The following is an 18,774-nucleotide window of genomic DNA, read 5'->3' as shown; positions in this document are numbered from 1 at the left end:
ATGATTTGTATGTACATTTAGTGGTATTGGTGGCAACTGCCAGCCAGTGTGGCCGTGCGGTTCTAGGCGCTTCAGCCTGGAACCGAGCGACCGTTGTCGGAGGTTCGAATCCTGCCTCGGGCATGGATGTGTGTGATGTCCTTAGTTAGGTTTAGGTAGTTCTAAGTTCTAGGGGACTGATGACCTCAGATGTTAAGTCCCATCAGAGCCATTTGAACCATTAGTGGCGACTGTGAAAAATATGTTTCGAAAGGACTTAGTAGTAAAGAAGTAACAAATTAAAACGTCACATCTGATGTTATAGTTTTACTGCATAAACAGGGAAAACGTATTAAACGATACTCTCTTTGCCCTTTCATAACTTTGTATCTGGGGAGGCATGGAGAAGGTGACACCGACAGTAAGTTTCGGCAATCTTTGAAATTATATGTAAAGTTTGTTGGAAGTCGCTACGTACTTAAATACAGGAGGAATATTGTGTGGATAATTTGCGCATCGTCAGTTACGGTGCCACAAGACACATACACAGATTCTAACTTGATTTATTGTCACACGTTAACGCAAGGTTATACTTCTTAATGAGTAGCTTAAGATAACATTTTAAATTTTTAAATTCGATCAATAATTGTAATGGCATGCTGAAAATTAAATTTTTGTTGCCGTTGGAAGCGGTTAGATAATGAACCTGCGACAGGGGCTATGTTACGGAGTGACTTTACGTCATTTGGTAATACAGATTTATGTTCCAGACGCGTTTCATCTTCTACGTTAAGGCATATTCAGTCGATTTAATCTAGAATAATACAGATTTTTCTTACAAGGCTTTGACTTCAAACGCAAATTTGTATTCACTTGGTGTCTCTTTCGTTAAATGCTTACTTAAGCGTTCCCAACGTTACTGCTTTAGACTGGCATCACTTAGGTAAACAAATAAAAAAAGAGACACCAAGTGATCTCACATAGTTACGACGGAAACCAGTCATTGTTCTCGCACGAAGTATCTGCAGTTAGAGCTCATGAACTATAAAAAGTGCAAAACAAAAAGATCATAACGCGAAAATGTGCAGATTTCTTCAAGTGTAATGATAGGGTGTCTCGTAGCCTATGACCAGATGACTAGTAACGCAGATTTTGACAGAAATGAAAATGACTAACAGAAGGTAGTTCCTTAAAATTATGAGGCAGACTGTTTTCTAGTCTATAAGAATCGCATTTAAAAAGGAAACTATATTACTGCGGATTGAATCCACTGAAGTTGCCTTTATGTAAAAGATGAAACACGTCTGGAAAGTAAACGAATATAAACTGACGAAAAAAATTAAAACACTAAAATATGTTAATAAATAATTCAAACATTTATAAAATAGTTTTTACTTTGTATCTTTTATTATTTTGCCAAATATTATTTTATGACTGACAATGTTTACTTCTGTCTCACTTTAAGATTGCATAATGCAAATTCAAAGTCTTTTAATATTATGACACCACGGCTTGTAGTATTGTATTTTAAATTTCTTCTACTTTCCTACTGATGGTATGTACACGATTTATGTTTCTGTATTTGTATCATAAACAATTTTATATACTAATGTGCAAGTGATCCTATTCTATGACACATAGTCTGTCACATAAGTTTTAGCCACTCTTCAGTTTTTCCTGTTCCTTTACATTTTACAAAGAAACAAAATTTGTTATAAACTGTTACTATATATACAATTTTGTGCATATATTTTAGTGACCAATAATGCATGTTACCTGCTTCAGTGTTTGTCACAGGTACCTGTTAATTCCGTACCTTACATTGTGATGAATAACATTGATCAATGTCTGCTTCCACGATGTATTTAAAAGTGACTAAAAAAAGAGAAAAAATAATGTATAGTAATGAAATTTCGGTACTACATTTGTCTAGGTAACATATTCAAGAGATTAACATTACAAGATCACAGGTCAATGTAAGGGTGAGATAAGCGATTGCAAATGTGAAACGCTGGTACATTAATAACAGGTATAACCTCCACAACGTTGAATGCAAGCATGCAAATGTGCACGCATTGTGCTGTATAGGCACTTGATGCCAGTTTTTAGGTTGGAGTTCCATGCCTCTTGCACTTGATCCGTCAATACAGGGGCGAGTGCTACAGTTTGTGGATGGCACTGGAGTTGTCGTTCGATGATGTCCCGTCAACCTGTCGACACTTTGTAGGGCAACAGCGGTATGTGAGCGAGCGTTATCCTGCTGGAAAAAATCCCCTGGTATGCTGTTCATGCACGGCAGCACAACAGGTCGAAGCGCCAGACTGACGTTGAAATTTGCGGTCAGCGTGCGTGGGATAATCGAGTGCTCTTGTCGTACGAAATCGACCCCACACCATAACTGCAGGTGTAAGTCCAATGTGCATAGCTTGCAAGAGGGTGGTTGCAGGCACTCAACTAGCCCCGTTCTAAGGGGGCCATCTTTGGTACTGAGGAAGAACTTTTATCAGAAAACGAAACAGATATCCACCCTGCCCTTCAATGAGCCCTCTCCTGATACCAGTAAAATTAAGTAAACTCCTCCGGAAGAGGCCATCAAGGCCTAACGGACCGACCGGCCGCCGTGTCATCCTCAGCCTACAGACGTCATTGGATACGGATATGGAGGGGCATGTGGTCAGCACACCGCTCTCCCGGCCGTATGCCAGTTTCCGAGACCTGAGTCGCTCCTCAGTTTGCCTCACAAGGTCTGAGTGCACCCCGTTCGCCAACAGCGCTCGCCAGACCGGATGGTCACCCATCCAAGTGCCAGGCCAGCCCGACAGTGCTTAACTTCAGTGATCTGACGGGAAATGGTGTTACCACTGCGGCAAGACCGTTGACCCCTGATATCACTGACGTCGCAAATGGCTGTACTTTCGGGTCATTGGAATGCACGCTAAGGGGCGTCTGTTTCGGAGTTGTCCTTGAAGTAACCAATTTGTAACAATTCGTTGTGTCACCGTAGTGGCAAGTGTTGCTCAAACTGCTGCTGTAGATGCAGTAAGCTGCGCCACAGCCATGCGCCGAACACGGTGGTCTTCACTCTCGGTAGTGCCACATGGCCGTTCGGAGCCTTGTCTTCTTGCGACGGTACATTCTCGTGAACACCACTGCCAGCAATCGTATACACTGGCTAATCTGCTGTGAGGCCTTCCTGCAATATCGCAGAAGGAACATGCAGACTCTCGTAGCTCTATTGCACGTCGTCGTTCAATCTCAGTGACGTATTGATAATGTTGTTGACTAACCTCAACTCACGACCGTTACAGCGATTATTTGAAGCAAAACTGATCTGCACCGTCATGGTGGCGCAACTAGTGCCAGACTTATGCGACTGGCGTGAAACTTTAATAATCTTGATAATCTTTGACGTATTTGACGCGGTGCTCTAGAGACCCTGTGGGACCTATTCACACACTGTGATGGGTGCTGTTCCATGTTCCTATGTAGGTTTTCGTAGTTGATTCGTACCTTGCTCATAAAGAATGTATAGATGGTAAGAGACTTTATAGCAAGTTAATACGTTCTTTTTTAGCGCTTACAGTAAGAACCTGACAGGTAAAGCCCAGCATACAAGTTTTAATCGCTCGTCACGTTATACCTAAGTCGTGTTATGAACAGCTTTCTGTGTGCATGTTCCTGACGTCCTTATATGAATAAAGGTAAATTATAATACGTAATTTTGTAAGGCGCTAATCGATAATGTCTGTGCCTCAGATGCTTTTACTCTGTAATTGACGTTCTTTATGGTGATTATAGTATGTACAGGAAATGTATGCGTAAATGTGGGCTTTGCATGGGTGTGTGACAAGCATTTATAGTAAAGTTGTTTTTTAGAAGGAATGAGTGGTTATACTGTGGGACTGTGTGGGCGCTGCTTGGACAGTGCTATCTGGTGGCCGGTTGTGAACCGCTAGAATCACAGCAGGTAAGAATGCGCGGAATAGGGCAGTGATGATTCCGATCGGTGTTTATTAGGCAAGCAGTGGTAGTTTCATCTCGTGACTTCAGTTTTATATTTTACGGAAAGAACGACCGTGAGCGCAGTTTTTATTATTTTTATTGGTTGTGACAATGATTTTATCAGATGATCTGCCTCATGTGCCATGATGTCCATGTGGTTTTCTAGATTTTTTTTTGTCATCAGTCTACTGGTTTGATGCGGTCCGCTACGAATTCCTTTCCTGTGGTAACCTTTTCATCTCAGAGTAGCACTTGCAACCTACGTCCTCAATTATTTGCTCGACGTATTCCAATCTGTCTTCCTCTACAGTTTTTGCCCTCTACAGCTCCCTCTAGTACCATGGAAGTCGTTCCCTCATGTCTTAGCAGATGTCCTATCATCCTGTCCCTTCTCCTTATCAGTGTTTTCCACATATTCCTTTCCTCTCCGATTCTGAGTAGAACCTCCTCATTCCTTACCTTATCAGTACACCTAATTTTCAACATTCGTCTATAGCACCACATCTCAAATGCTTCGATTCTCTTCTGTTCCGGTTTTCCCACAGTCCATGTTTCACTACCATACAATGCTGTACTCCAGACGTACATCCTCAGACATTTCTTCCTGAAATTAAGGCCGGTATTTGATATTAGTAGACTTCCCATGGCCAGAAGTGCCTTTTTTGCCATAGCGAGTCTGCTTTTGATGTCTTCCTTGCTCCGTCCGTTATTGGTTATTTTACTGCCTAGGTAGCAGAATTCCTTAACTTCATTGACTTCGTGACCATCAATCCTGATGTTAAGTTTCTCGATGTTCTCATTTCTACTACTTCTCATTACCTTCGTCTTTCTCCGATTTACTCTCAAACCATGCTGTGTACTCATTAGACTGTTCATTCCATTCAGCAGATCATTTAATTCTTCTTCACTTTCACTCAGGATAGTAATCTCATCAGCGAATCGTATCATTGATATCCTTTCACCTTGTATTTTAATTCCACTCCTGAACCTTTCTTTTATTTCAATCATTGCTTCCTCGATGTACAGATTGAAGAGTAGGGGCGAAAGCTACAGCCTTGTCTTACTCCCTTCTTAATTCGAGCACTTCGTTCTTGATCGTCCACTCTTATTATTCCCTCTTGGTTGTTGTACATATTGTATATGACCCGTCTCTCCCTATAGCTTACCCCTACTTTTTTCAGAATCTTGAACAGCTTGCACCATTTTATATTGTCGAACACTTTTTCCACGTCGACAAATCCTATGAACGTGTCTTGATTTTTCTTTAGCCTTGCTTCCATTATTAGCCGTAACGTCAGAATTGCCTCTCTCGTGCCTTTACTTTTCCTAAAGCCAAACTGATCGTCACCTAGCGCATTCTCAATTTTCTTTTCCATTCTTCTGTATATTATTCTTGTAAGCAGCTTCGATGCATGAGCTGTCAAGCTGATTGTGCGATAATTCTCGCACTTGTCAGCTCTTGCCGTCTTCGGAATTGTGTGGATGATGCTTTTCCGAAAGTCAGATGGTATGTCGCCAGACTCATATATTCTACACACCAACGTGAATAGTCGTTTTGTTGCCACTTCCCCTAATGATTTTAGAAATTCTGATGGAATGTTATCTATCCCTTCTGCCTTATTTGACCTTAAGTCCTCCAAAGCTCTTTTAAATTCCGATTCTAATACTGGATCCCCTATCTCTCCTAAATCGACTCCTGTTTCTTCTTCTATCACATCAGACAAATCTTCACCCTCATAGAGGCTTTCAATGTATTCTTTCCACCTATCTGCTCTCTCCTCTGCATTTAACAATGGAATTCCCGTTGCACTGTTAAGGTTACCACCGTTGCTTTTAATGTCACCAAAGGTTGTTTTGACTTTCCTGTATGCTGAGTCTGTCCTTCCGAAAAACATATCTTTTTCGATGTCTTCACATTTTTCCTGGAGCCATTTCGCCTTAGCTTCCCTGCACTTCCTCAGCGACTTGAATTTCTGTATTCCTGATTTTCCCGGAACATGTTTGTACTTCCTCCTTTCATCAATCAACTGAAGTATTTCTTCTGTTACCCATGGTTTCTTCGCAGCTACCTTCTTTGTACCTATGTTTTCCTTCTGTGATGGCCCTTTTTAGAGATGTCGATTCCTCTTCAACTGTGCTGCCTACTGCGCTATTCCTTATTGCTGTATCTATAGTGTTAGAGCACTTCAAACGTATCTCGTCATTCCTTAAAACTTCCGTATTCCACGTCTTTGCGTATTGATTCTTCCTGACTAATGTCTTGAACTTCAGCCTACTCTTCATCGCTACTATATTGTGATCTGAGTCTATGTCTGCTCCTGGGTACGCCTTACAATCCAGTATCTGATTTATGTAAAACATAAACACGTGCGGAAAGTAAACGAATATAAACTGACGAAAAAAACGTAATTTGTTAATAAATTATTCAAGCCTTTATAAAATATTTTATACTTTGTAACCTTTATTATTTCGATAAATATTATTTTATGACTGACAATCTTTTTTTTAGAATGTTTAGTTCTGTCTCGCTTTAAGACTGCATAATGCAAATTCAAATCCTTTTAATATTCTGACACTACGTCTTGTATTTTAAATTACTTCTACCTTGTGACTAATGATATATACATGATTTCTGTTTCTATATTATGTGCAAGTGATTCTGCTTTATGGTACATAGTCTATCTCAAAAGTTTTAGCTAGTCTTCAGTTTTTCCTTTTCCTTTACATTTTACAGAGAAACAAAAGTTAAGATAAACTCTTACTATACATACAATTTTGTACATATATCTTATTGATCAATAATGGATGTCACCTGCTTCAGTGTTGTTACAGGAACCTGTTAATTCCGTACCTTACATTGTCATTGTTTTATTCTTAGTCTTCTAGCACTATTTTTATAGTTTAACTATATTTTTGTTTATAAGACCGTCATCTAAAGTAAAACATAACAATGCCGTTTAATATTGTCACATGTGTAATTTTCAATATATAAGCGTCATAGGCAGTATTTTAAGACTATGCACAAGTACTGTGCCCTCTCAATTACGTTCTTTCTCAATATTCACCTGCAAGAACTAATTATTACCTATCGAATAATCTATACAAATGGATGTCCCTTGATACACATTGAAATTATATGTGTGCATTTACTACAACACGCCAGCTAACGATTTTTTCAGCCTCATTAATGGAAAGCGCCCTGCTAGAGCGTCTATTGTTTCCATAACATAATGATACTGTTCGTGGTAAGTTTGCGTATCGATATTACAACAACCTCGTTGAAGAGTAGGCTGCTGCCACATCTCTGGAATGGCGTCTACACTTACCATGACAACCACTAGCTTCTAAATGGTTCTTCAACAGGCCCAGAGAGCGCAGCTCATGTACTATCGAAACGATATTCATTTATCTCATAGGTTTAATATATTTAGATATTATGTCTGACAATAGCTACTCCCCTTCTGTTGACTCAGGGATCGCGATGTGGCTGCACGATCCGTTAGAGCCATGCGGATAAGATGCCTGTCATCTCGACTGCTAGTGATACGAGGCCGTTGGATCCAGCACGGCGTTCCTTATTACCCTCCTGAACCCACCGATTCCATATTCTGCTAACAGTCATTGGATCTCCACCAACGCGAGCAGCAATGTGGCGATACGATAAACTGCAATCGCGATAGGCTACAATCCGACAATTATCAAAGCCGGAGAAGTGATGGTACGCATTTCTCCTCCTTACACGAGGAATCACAACAACGTTTCGCCAGGCAACGCCGGTCAACTGCTGTTTGTGTATGAGAAATCGGTTGGAAACTTTCCTCATGTCAGCACGTTGTAGGTGACGCCGCCGGCGCCAACCTTGTGTGAATGCTCTGAAAAGCTAATCATTTGCATATCAGAGGATCTTCTTCCTGTCGGTTAAATGTTCGTTTCCGTAGCACGTCATCTTCGTGGTGTAGTAATTTTAATGGCCAGTAGTGTAGTTGCTTCCGTCTGGAGTCTTTCTTTGTATGGCTGAACTCGTGAATCTAAGTTCAGAGTCGGATACTGATGAGGAAAAGGGCATGCTTATGTTATTATATAACACTTCAAAATCGAACAAATCAGAATGGAAAAGCAGATGTATGAACAAGAAATATACTTATCGCAATTCCTCTTCGACATCAGGAGCTTTCTAATAAACAGTTCACAGACTACTACAGTTTAGAACGGTGTCATTTCCACGAGGTTCACGAGCTTGTGGGGAAGTCTATATTTTCTGGAAGGCGTAATGCCCAAAAAGCGACTGTAAGTGAGGAAAAACGTGCTGTGTTGTTAAGACAAGTTTCTTACAAAATAAAGATATAAGCAAGAGTTAAATATAGTATACGATATTGCAGCACCTGTGTTATTCTAGATTTCGAAACAAAGTTTTTTTGGCATGCATGTCCAAAGGAACAGGCACTGTCACGACTACAGCCATTACGAAAAACATTAACTGTATTCGCAATTGCGAATATGAATCATGAGCTGTAGGACGGAATGATGACAATGAAAATTTTTGCCGGACCGGGACTCGAACCCGGGTTTCCGCATATCGCGAGCAGTCACCTTATCATTTTTATCTCATTTTGTTCTGTTTTGTTCGTTGAATTTGTTCGTGGGAGACATCCGACTACACCTGCTCAGGTTGTTCATTGATCCGTTCACTCACAAGGGAACCTCCCCATCGCACCCCCCTCAGATTTAGTTATAAGTTGGCACAGTGGATAGGCCTTGGAAAACTGAACACAGATCAATCGAGAAAACAGGAAGAAGTTGTGTGGAACTATGAAAAAAAAAGCAAAATATACAAACAGAGCAGTCTATGGGCAAGATAGACAACATCATGGTCCCGCTGTTAGCATGAGCAGCTGCGGAACGAGAGATCCTTGGTTCAAGTCTTCCCTCGAGTGAGAATTTAAATTTTTTGTTTTCAGACAATTATCAGAGTTCAGGCACTCACACATAATCAACTTCGCTCTCCAAAATTCCAGGACATGTTCAGATCTGTATGGACATATGCAGGATTTGACATTCTATACACGGAAAAATTTGAAAACGTTAAAAACATATGTCAGGGAAAACTGTGCGACTGTGAAACTGTTGCATTCATTTGTTGCAGTTTATGTGACACACTATTATGTTTTCATCACTTTTTGGAAGTGATTATCACATCCACAAGAAAACCTAAATCGGGCAAGGTAGAAGAATCTTTTTACCAATTCGGCAAGTGTGCAGGTTAGGTGGGTTGACAACATATTCCTGTCATGTGACGCACATGCCGTCACCAGTGTCGTATAGAATATGTCAGATGTGTTTTCCTGTGGAGGAATCGGTTGACCTATGACCTTGCGATCAAATGTTTTCGGTTCTCATTGGAGAGGCACGTCCTTTCGTCTACTAATCGCACGGTTTTGCGGTGCGGTCGCAACACACAGACACTAAACTTATTACAGTGAACAGAGACGTCAATGAACGAACGGACAGATCATAACTTTGCAAAAATAAAGTAGGTAAACTTTTCGCCGGAGGGAAGACTTGAACCTGACATCTCACGCTCCGCAGCTGCTCACGCTAACCACGGGACCACGGCGCTCCTGCTCTAAAATCATCATTCATGTTGCCTATGTTGCCCATGGACTACTCAGTTCGTAAAAATTTGCTTATTTTTTATAGTCCCACACAACGTCTTCCTGTTTTCTCGATTGATCTGTGTTCAGTTTCTCAAGGCCTATACACTGTGCCAAATTGTAACTAAATTTGAGGGGGGTGCGATGGGGAGGCTCCCTTGTAAGTTTTTTTTTTTTTTTTTTTTTTTTTTTTATTACAGAGGGTAGCTAAACCTTCTGACCGAAAACGCTGAGATACCGTACCGGCGTACCATTAGGCTACCCGTGCATGCTTCAAGACCTCACCTCAACGTGCAAATGTCCATCATTTGGATATCACAGCATCTTCTTCCTGTCGGTTAAATTTCGCGTCTGTAGCACGTCATCTTCGTGGTGTAGCAATGTTAATGGCCAGTATTGTAGAAAGACGCCTGGCAACTTCCGTTTATGTCGCCCAACCTGTTCCCGGTGCTGCGATTGTTTTTTACCGTCAGTGTAGACTGCACCGAGTAGAAGGTGTTTCAGTTTATGAAACGAATGTTTACGCTCGTTTTTTGTACTATAGCTGTGAAGCTACAGCACTGTGCTGAATGGAAATGAAGCGACGACGACTTTAGGACAGCGGCCATTGACTCACCCCGAGGTCTACGTAGGAGGTGTAGAAGGGGTAAGGGATGACGACGATGAGGGCGAGCAGCCAGGTGACGAGGGCGCAGCCGGCGGCCGACAGCCGCGGCTTGGCCGGCGTCAGCACGGCGCGGTGGCGCTCCGCCGCAGCCAGCAGCAGCGTCAGGGTCGTCACGTGCAGCGGCACGTCCTGCAACAGAGAGCACACCAGTCACACTCCACCTGAGAGAGCTGGCAGCCTCGAACCGGGCGTACGTTCACCGAGGCGACTGAGTTCTGCGAACCACTGCATCCACAGGATGTTGTCTCGAAGGTGATTTTGCTGTGTGGTCCCTCTTCTAACGAAACAGGCTGCTATCGGATACTACAATACTGTTTTATACGTTGTATCAGATACTACAATACAGGTTTCAGCTATTTATCACATATTACTATATCCTTGCAGAACAATGTATCAGATATTACAAAACTACATTCGTCCTTGAATCGGATACTACGCAAGCTGGCAGTCTCGAACGGGAAGTGCAGTCACGGAGGCGACTGAGTTCTGCGAGCCACTGCATCCACAGGATGTTGTCTCGAAGGTGATTTTGCTGTGTTGTCCCTCTTCTAAGAAAACAGGCTGCGTATCGGATACTACAATACTGTTTTATACGTTGTATCAGATAGTACAATACAGATTTCAGCTACTTACCACATATTACTATATCGTTGCAGAGCAATGTGTATAAGATATTACAAAACTACATTCGTCCTCGAATCGGATACTACGCAAGCTGGCAGTCTCAAACGGGACGTACATTCACCAAGGCAACTGAGTTATGCGCATGACTGCAAGAAGTACTGTAGGGCAGTACATCCACAGGATGTTGTCACGAAGGTTATTCGCCTGCGGTGTCTGTTCCAACGAAACAGGTCGTGTATCGGATACTACAATACTGCTTTATACCTTGTATCAGTTACTTCAACACAGATTTCAGCCTCTTATCAGATATTATTATATCGTTGCAGAGCAATGTATCAGATATTACAATACTGCATTCGTCCTTGAATTGGATACTTTCCGTGTATCAAGTCCTCCAATAACGCCTTGAACTCTCAAATATAGGCAAAGAAAAGCTGTAGATGAAGAAATACCCATCGAAATAGTATCCGTAATGCTTATAACTACAGAATCGGTACGCATCTGACAGCGTTCACTTCCAAAGCCCCAGGCATAAAAACAGGATTCTTCTGAGTCTGATACTTCGGATGTTTCTGTAAGAGCGTACAAAAATGTAACAGAAGGTAGAGAATGCTCCGTTGAATAATTTCAGGTAGGGAACCTGGCGTTGGAGAAGCCAGCTTAAGGAGCTTTCGAAGTAAACTTGTCTACCGCTTCGTCTGGAATTACTGCTTTCCAGTTTATTTACAAGCAAAATGCGTACAACTTTTTCCGTACTGTTTAGTTTATTTACATGTACATTCTTTGTTTCCTGCAGGAAACTAGGTGGACAAGCCAGATTACTAGGATGATGTAGGTTCTGGTTATTTTACTTGTCCATAAGGCGGCTCTGTTGTGTAGTATTTACATTCTCGCATGATAGAACGTGCTACAAATCAACGATACTTTCCTGCAACAGACAGCACAGCAGACACACTCCGCCTGAGAGAGCTGGCAGTCTCGAACAGGGCGTACGTTGTAATATTTCTGGCTTATTCAGCCATCATATTAGGCTCCGAGAAGCTATTCCCAGGGCAGTGGAGATGCAAGAAGCATTGAGATGACGCAATGTGGGATGTGGGATGAGGTGTAAAAATTACGAACAACTTCAGTTGGAAAGACCACATAGATAATATTGTGGGGAAGGCGAGCCAAAGGTTGCGTTTCATTGGCAGGACACTTAGAAGATGCAACAAGTCCACTAGAGAGACACCTTACACTATACTCGTTCGTCTCCTGTTAGAACATTGCTGCGCGGTGTGGGATCCTTTCCAGGTGGGATTGACGGAGGACATTGAAAAGGTGCAAAAAAGGGCAGCTCGTTTTGTATTATCACATAATAGGGGAGAGAGAGTGGCAGATATGATACGCGAGTTGGGAATGAAGTCATTAAAGCAAAGACGTTTTTCGTCGCGGCGAGGTATATTTACGAAATTTCAGTCGCCAACTTTCTCTTCCAAATGCGGAAATATTTTGTTGAGCCCAACCTACATGGATAGGAATGATCATTAAAATAGAGTAATCAGAGCTCGAACAGAAAAGTTTAGGTGTTCGTTTTTCCCGCGCGCTGTTCGGGAGGGGAATGGTAGAGAGATAGTATGAATGTGGTTCGATGAACCCTCCGCCACGCAATTAAATGTGAATTTCAGAGTAATCATGTAGATGTAAATAAAGATGTACATGTAGATGAGGTACCGGTGACAGACGTTAGATTCGGTACCATTCCCGTGAGAAAGACCGCCTGCATGATGCTGCTGCTCTGTGATTGGCTGCTGTGTTCGGTGGTAGGTCGCCAAAACGTTAAACTTTACTTGCTATTTAATACTTCTTTTTTTAAAATAAACATCTCTCAACAGCCAGCTGTCAATCAGTCATTTCAAAATAATTAAAATCAAATTATTACTAAAACAGAAGACTGACGATATTACTGCCGATACACTTCGGTGGCGTTCAGATCACGCCTTGCTGGTTTGTCGCGCTAAGTGTCTCGGCAGTCCGGCTCTCCAGTTCTGACCGTTCCAGTAGACAGACATCTTCTCTGTTATAGCAATATTTTTTTATTTACTACCGTTCCGACCGTCTCTAGGTACAGACATGTTGTCTGAAATAGTAGTATTTGATTCGTGTAATTTTATTCTCCAGTTCTGACGGTTCCAGTAGACAGACATGTTGTCTGTGGCAGGATGTATTCCATTTTATTTTAGCCAAATATAATGAATGTGGAAAGATATGTTCAATACGTTGTGATCAAGAATAGGTTCTCGTGTCTATGTCAATAAAAACGCGAATGGCATCCCAAATGAGTTATAGTTTATTCGTAGCAGCAGTTCCTTGCGAAGTTAATTTCAGCCTCAGGAAAAATAATCCACGACCTGCGTGCTGTTTTCTGCGCTAGGGACATCATCAACATGAAGACAGCAGGTTCGTGAAGTGTACAAGAACTTATGTATTCCACAAAGGGCAGTGGAAACAACTAGGCACCTCACGTGTACTGCGTGCACAGTACAGATGTGCTCAATCACACGTCATCTGCAGTAATGCAGAGGAGGTAAAGAAGGATGAAAGTATTAACACTATCTCACTTTTATTCCTTTTTTCGTGCCGTACATTCACCCAGACAACTGAGTTCTGCGAGCCACTGCACCAAGTATTGTAGGGCAGTACATCCACAGGATGTTGTCACGAAGGTGATTCTACTTCCAACGAAATACGCCGTGTATCGGATACTACAATACTATTTTACACGTTGTATCGGATACTACAATACAGGTTTTAGCCACATATCATTGCAGAGCAGTGTATCGGATATTACAATACTGCATTCGTCCTTGAGTTGGATACTATGGGGTGTTCAAGAAGTCTCTTCGCAGTGCCGTATGACTGTTAGCTGTGCGTGCCGTATGCCGCAGTGAATATGCCGAAATGAAACTCAGTGAAATACAAGCTATTAAATTATTGAATATTCATTTTTACTTACAAATTTTCACATTAAATGTTGAGTGTCCCCCCTGTTGTTGAATACACAATTCAATTCGCATAATAATGTTTCCAAACACAAGCTGTAACATTTCTTCAGTAACAGAAGCAGTGAAACTGGATATTGCAGTTCATCGATGGATTTAGGACGGTTTTTATAGGTAGTTGCTTTCGCTGCACCCTAGAAGAAAAAGTCATGTGGTGTTAGGCCAGGCGATCGTGGAGGCTGAAGTCCCTGTGAAATTATACGATCACCAAAAACAACGGCAAGCAGTGACATTGAAACGCGAGCTGTATGCGCGGTTGCACCATCTCGTTGAAAACAACCGTTCAGTGTTTCACTTAACACAAGTTATCCTATGAATGGGTACAGGATATCACTGCAGTATCGTTGTGCGTTTATTGTATCGTTTAAAAATATGGGACCCACACTCCTACGTCTAGAACTTGCAATCCAAACTCCTATTTTCACAGAATGAAGTGGCTCCTCATAAATACACAATGGATTTGCAATACTCCACATACGAGAATTTTGCGAGTTCGTGCACACAAATAAATGGAACCACGTCTCATCAGTGAAAAATGTTTAATTGATATATCCCTTCCATTTTGTTGAACGAAATTTTTGAACCATTGACAATAATGTAGTCTCTTGCCATGATGAGTATTTTTCAGTTCTTGCACGACTGTCACTTTGTATGGGAAAAGTTCTCATTTTTCCTTACAGCTGTGTGGGCCGTTTCGACACTAACATCGATTTCCTGGGCGAGTCTGGGCGAGTTTTCTTACTGACTTGTTCTGACTCATGGATATTTTTATCGGAAATACCGAGTAGTTTATCCTCAGACAAAACGCTAGGAGCCGGCCGCGGTGGTCTCGCGGTTCTAGGCGCGCAGTCCGGAACCGTGCGACTGCTACGGTCGCAGGTTCGAATCCTGCCTCGGGCATGGATGTGTGTGATGTCCTTAGGTTAGTTAGGTTTAAGTAGTTCTAAGTTCTAGGGGACTAATGACCACAGCAGTTGAGTCCCATAGTGCTCAGAGCCATTTGAACCATTTGAACCAAAACGCTAGGACGACCACTTCTCGGTGCATCTGTCACTTAACCCGTACTTCGAAATTTGTTAATCAGATCTCTCACAGTATCGCGATGTAAGAGTGTTGTCTCCCGGAAAACTGAATTAAATGTTTGACGAACTGAAACTGTAAATTTATCTCCAGCTTTGTTCGACTAAAAACACACGTTCTTCAGTGGTTAGCATTTTATCTGTGACAAAAACGAAACAAATGAACAAAGGAACTAAACTTAAACATTCACGCCAACACGTAACGACACACTCCAACGATACTACAGACACTGGCTGAGATAAACGAAACAGTGGAATCCTGTGAGAGTGCACTTGAATGGAAGTAACCCAGGCAGGTGAAGAATCAAACGGCCCACGCGGCTAACAATCATACGACATTGCGGAGAGAGTTTTTGAACACTCCGTACAAGATTGTTTTCCGTGCGTCAGGTCCTCCAATAACGCCTTGAACTCTCAAATATTAGCAAAGAAAAGCTGTAGATGAAGAAATATCGATAGTAGTAGTATCCTTAATGTTCATAACCATCGAGTCGGTACGCATCTGGCAGCGTTCACTACCTACTATGTTCCAAATCGCCACGCATAAAACGGGTTTCTTCTGGGTCTGATACCTCGGTGTCTATAGGTGATGGGAAGGTAGGGCCAATCGTTTTTTCCTCCAGTATTTTACCATTTTTTGTGCCAAGAACAATCCCGGAGTTTTCCATTTTTTCATGCCAAAACCCAGTCGAACGTTCCAAGACGGCTATGCACAGCAAATGGCTGATATTTTTACGATGTACCCCTCAGATTCCACCGCCGAGCAACCTTGAAAAGGTTTCTTCGCGTCTGTAAATGTTTCGAAGATACAGAGCTTCATAGATACACTACTCGTACAAGTAAAATACTCACCTAAAGTCCGTCGCGAGGCGAAAATGTAGTTTATAAAGTGACGTAGCACGGAGAAATACATTGTACAGTGTCCCCGCTATCTTCATAATCGTTCTGGGAACACCATGTTGCAGCACTGATGCACATGCAAAATTTCTGTGCACGCAAAATCCAGTTTGAGGTGTAAAATTACATCTGCGTTAGTTCAGTTTGACAGAAGTAAACTATCAAAATTTTAGTGACCCACTTTACAGTCATACTCGTTTCAACAGGAGCAGATTCTCTTTTTTGTGCTTCGAGAGGAGTATTTTTCCGGTGGTTTCATTATGTTCATTTTATATGCTCACGTGTTGTCAAAGAAAAGAAATGTGTCTGGCGTACAGTTATGCTTGCTGCTTTCAATATGTCTAGAAATAATATTCTGAAAATAAATTTAATTTGGACTGGCACTTGATTCACTCCGACAATGACAATGTCTTCTGTAAAATCCGAAAAGGTAGCCGCACTATTAACGAATACAAATTGACAAACAAACTGATGAAACAGTTTCAAAGTTTATATATTTTTAAAAAGGTCGTTACCGTTCGTAATTTGTATCTCAGTGGATAGCTTAGAGAATAATGTAAACACGGTGTATTTTGTGTTATACCAGAAATGAAACGTCAAGTACTAATTACGTAAGTTCCAGGTCAAATCAAAATTCTGAGAAACACTATTTCACCTAAATACTGCTACAGCGTGAAACTGTGGGACCGCTACAGTCGCAGGTTCGAATACTGCCTCGGGCATGGATGTACGTGATGTCCTTAGGTTAGTTAGGTTTACGTAGTTCTAAGTTCTAGGGGACTGATGACCTCAGAAGTTAAGTCCTGTAGTGCTCAGAGCCACTTGAAGCATTTTGAACCTAAATACTGCTACTACCACTGTGTTTGGTTTTCACTAAAACAATATTTAAAATGTGAAATGTCATATTCAGGAAAAGAGAACAAGAGACTGTAATTTTGTCTTTACGAGTATCACAAACAACCTATGATCGAGTATCTTGGGCAGCTGGAAACAGGAACGTTAAACTGTATGTCTATAGATTGTGATTATTATACAGAAGTGGAGATATTATATTATAGCTACCATCATCTGTTTAGTAATTAAGCTAAATTTCAATAGTTATCAGACACCTGTATAACGAAGTCCATATGCAAAAACTTGTTGACGTTGGATATGTGTGTCCTGTTTTGACAGGGAAAAACGGAGAAGGGGTTCGTCACTTAGGAGGAAGATGTGGTTCACAATTTTTACATATTTATAATGATACGCAGTGTAAACTTCCAAGCTGAAACTTTAATGTGTTTGATACATAACTGTAACAATAAGCTACAAATGAACAATGAAGACTATTGTAACTATTGGAATTTTCTGAATTTGTTGAAATTTACATCACAAAATCCATTATGCAAATATCTGCAATGCTGCGACTATGAACTTACATTGTGCTCCCTCATTTTGCAGGACGTGAACGGAGTCTGAAGTGCTGAACTCACGTCATGTGTGATGGCATATGCGATATCCACCGAAAACTCTAGATGACTTCACATTACCCTCTTACGTGAGGCAGCGTCAGATCCCTCCCCATACGACCGCCGAAAAGGCTCTCACGCAATTATTCACCCACTCTCGTTCCGCTGTAGCCTTATCTGTCAAATTCAAAGCTTTCTGGAGCGAAGAACAGTCGCAGCACGCTGCAATCCTCATTGTCTTCAGATTGTTTTATCATCGACATTAGGAGTGTGGGATGCAAGCAAAGCGCTGCCTTCCGTTTGCTCGATTAGAAAGAGTGATCCCGATCCCCATCGCCAAAATTTCAGAGTTTGTTGGGTTGTGTTCTGGCTATTTTTATAGATGACCCGTGGTCTGTGGTGGATAGCGCAACGTGAGTTGTGGTCTATCTTACTGAAACCACATGCACACACAGGCACTCACATACAGGAAGATCAGGTACGATGTCTTTTCACAACGGGGCAGGAGTCAGCTCTGTTAACCAATCAAGGGATACACCCACCAACATGTTTACTGAATGTTGATTGAGCTACTCAACGGCAATGTGATCTACTAAAGTGTTTGGCTCCCTAAGTTCCGGTTTCCGTTCCTCCAACTGATACATTTGCTCTTTCACACCGTCCTAGAGAGTTTGCGTTACCATCACGGATACATCCTGTGTAACTAGATCTACACATTGCAATCCATCTTAAACTTCGAGCCTGGTCTACTTCGTGTTTTTTTCTGTTTCATTCGCAAATAGCTCACAGGAAGAACTACTGTCGGTGAGCACTTTTATGACTTAATTCCGGAACAATCGAACTGTCGCATAAAAATAAGAAAATGGAGATCCATTGGAGATATAGATTTGCGGCGGAGTTGCTGAAGATTTCGTATGTTGGGACATAACTTACTAACAACTTAAAAACTGTTTGGTTTTCTATTAAATTAACTTCTGGAATTCACACACACTTGCACGAAATATATCCGCAACTGGGAATACGGACAATCTTCAGCCGTACAGTGGAATGACAACAATGAAAATTTGTGCCCGACTGGGACCCGAACCCGGATATCCTGCTTTACGTGAGCGGTTGCCTACAGCGCTTTCGCTTCCGAGCACAACTCACTTGCAGATCCAAAGTTCAAAATAAACAGCCCACAGAAAAAAAACGGGTTAAGTCACGTTTCGTACATTTCAGAGGAGAGGATATTTAAACTTTCAAGATTACAAAAAAAGTACATAAAACACTTTAATTGAGCGTAAGTAATATAATTATGATTCCAAATTTAATGACTGTAGAGCAAGTACAAAAAAATGACAACTGCTATTATATGACAAAAAAGATGGAAAGGAAGTACATGTT

The 18,774-nt window shown here is 41.5% G+C and overlaps 1 protein-coding gene and 1 pseudogene across 1 annotated transcript in view; both read right to left on the bottom strand.

Moving 5' to 3' along the window:
- Positions 1 to 17,373, bottom strand: part of LOC126335360 (uncharacterized) — a 195,352-nt gene extending 177,979 nt beyond the window's left edge. The window contains exons 1-2 of the mRNA XM_049998594.1: positions 17,359 to 17,373; positions 10,249 to 10,428 (exon numbers count right to left, since the gene is read on the bottom strand). Of these exons, the coding sequence (XP_049854551.1) occupies positions 10,249 to 10,428; positions 17,359 to 17,373 (195 nt within the window). The remainder of the gene's footprint in view (positions 1 to 10,248; positions 10,429 to 17,358) is intronic.
- LOC126292676 (5S ribosomal RNA) lies at positions 2,742 to 2,859 on the bottom strand (annotated as a pseudogene).
- Positions 17,374 to 18,774: the final 1,401 nt, after the last annotated feature.

Source organism: Schistocerca gregaria, chromosome 1 (assembly GCF_023897955.1).
Source record: "Schistocerca gregaria isolate iqSchGreg1 chromosome 1, iqSchGreg1.2, whole genome shotgun sequence".
Taxonomy (NCBI): Eukaryota; Metazoa; Arthropoda; class Insecta; order Orthoptera; family Acrididae; genus Schistocerca; species Schistocerca gregaria.
Note: the sequence above shows the minus strand (reverse complement) of the source record. Positions and strands in the feature narration are given on the sequence as shown.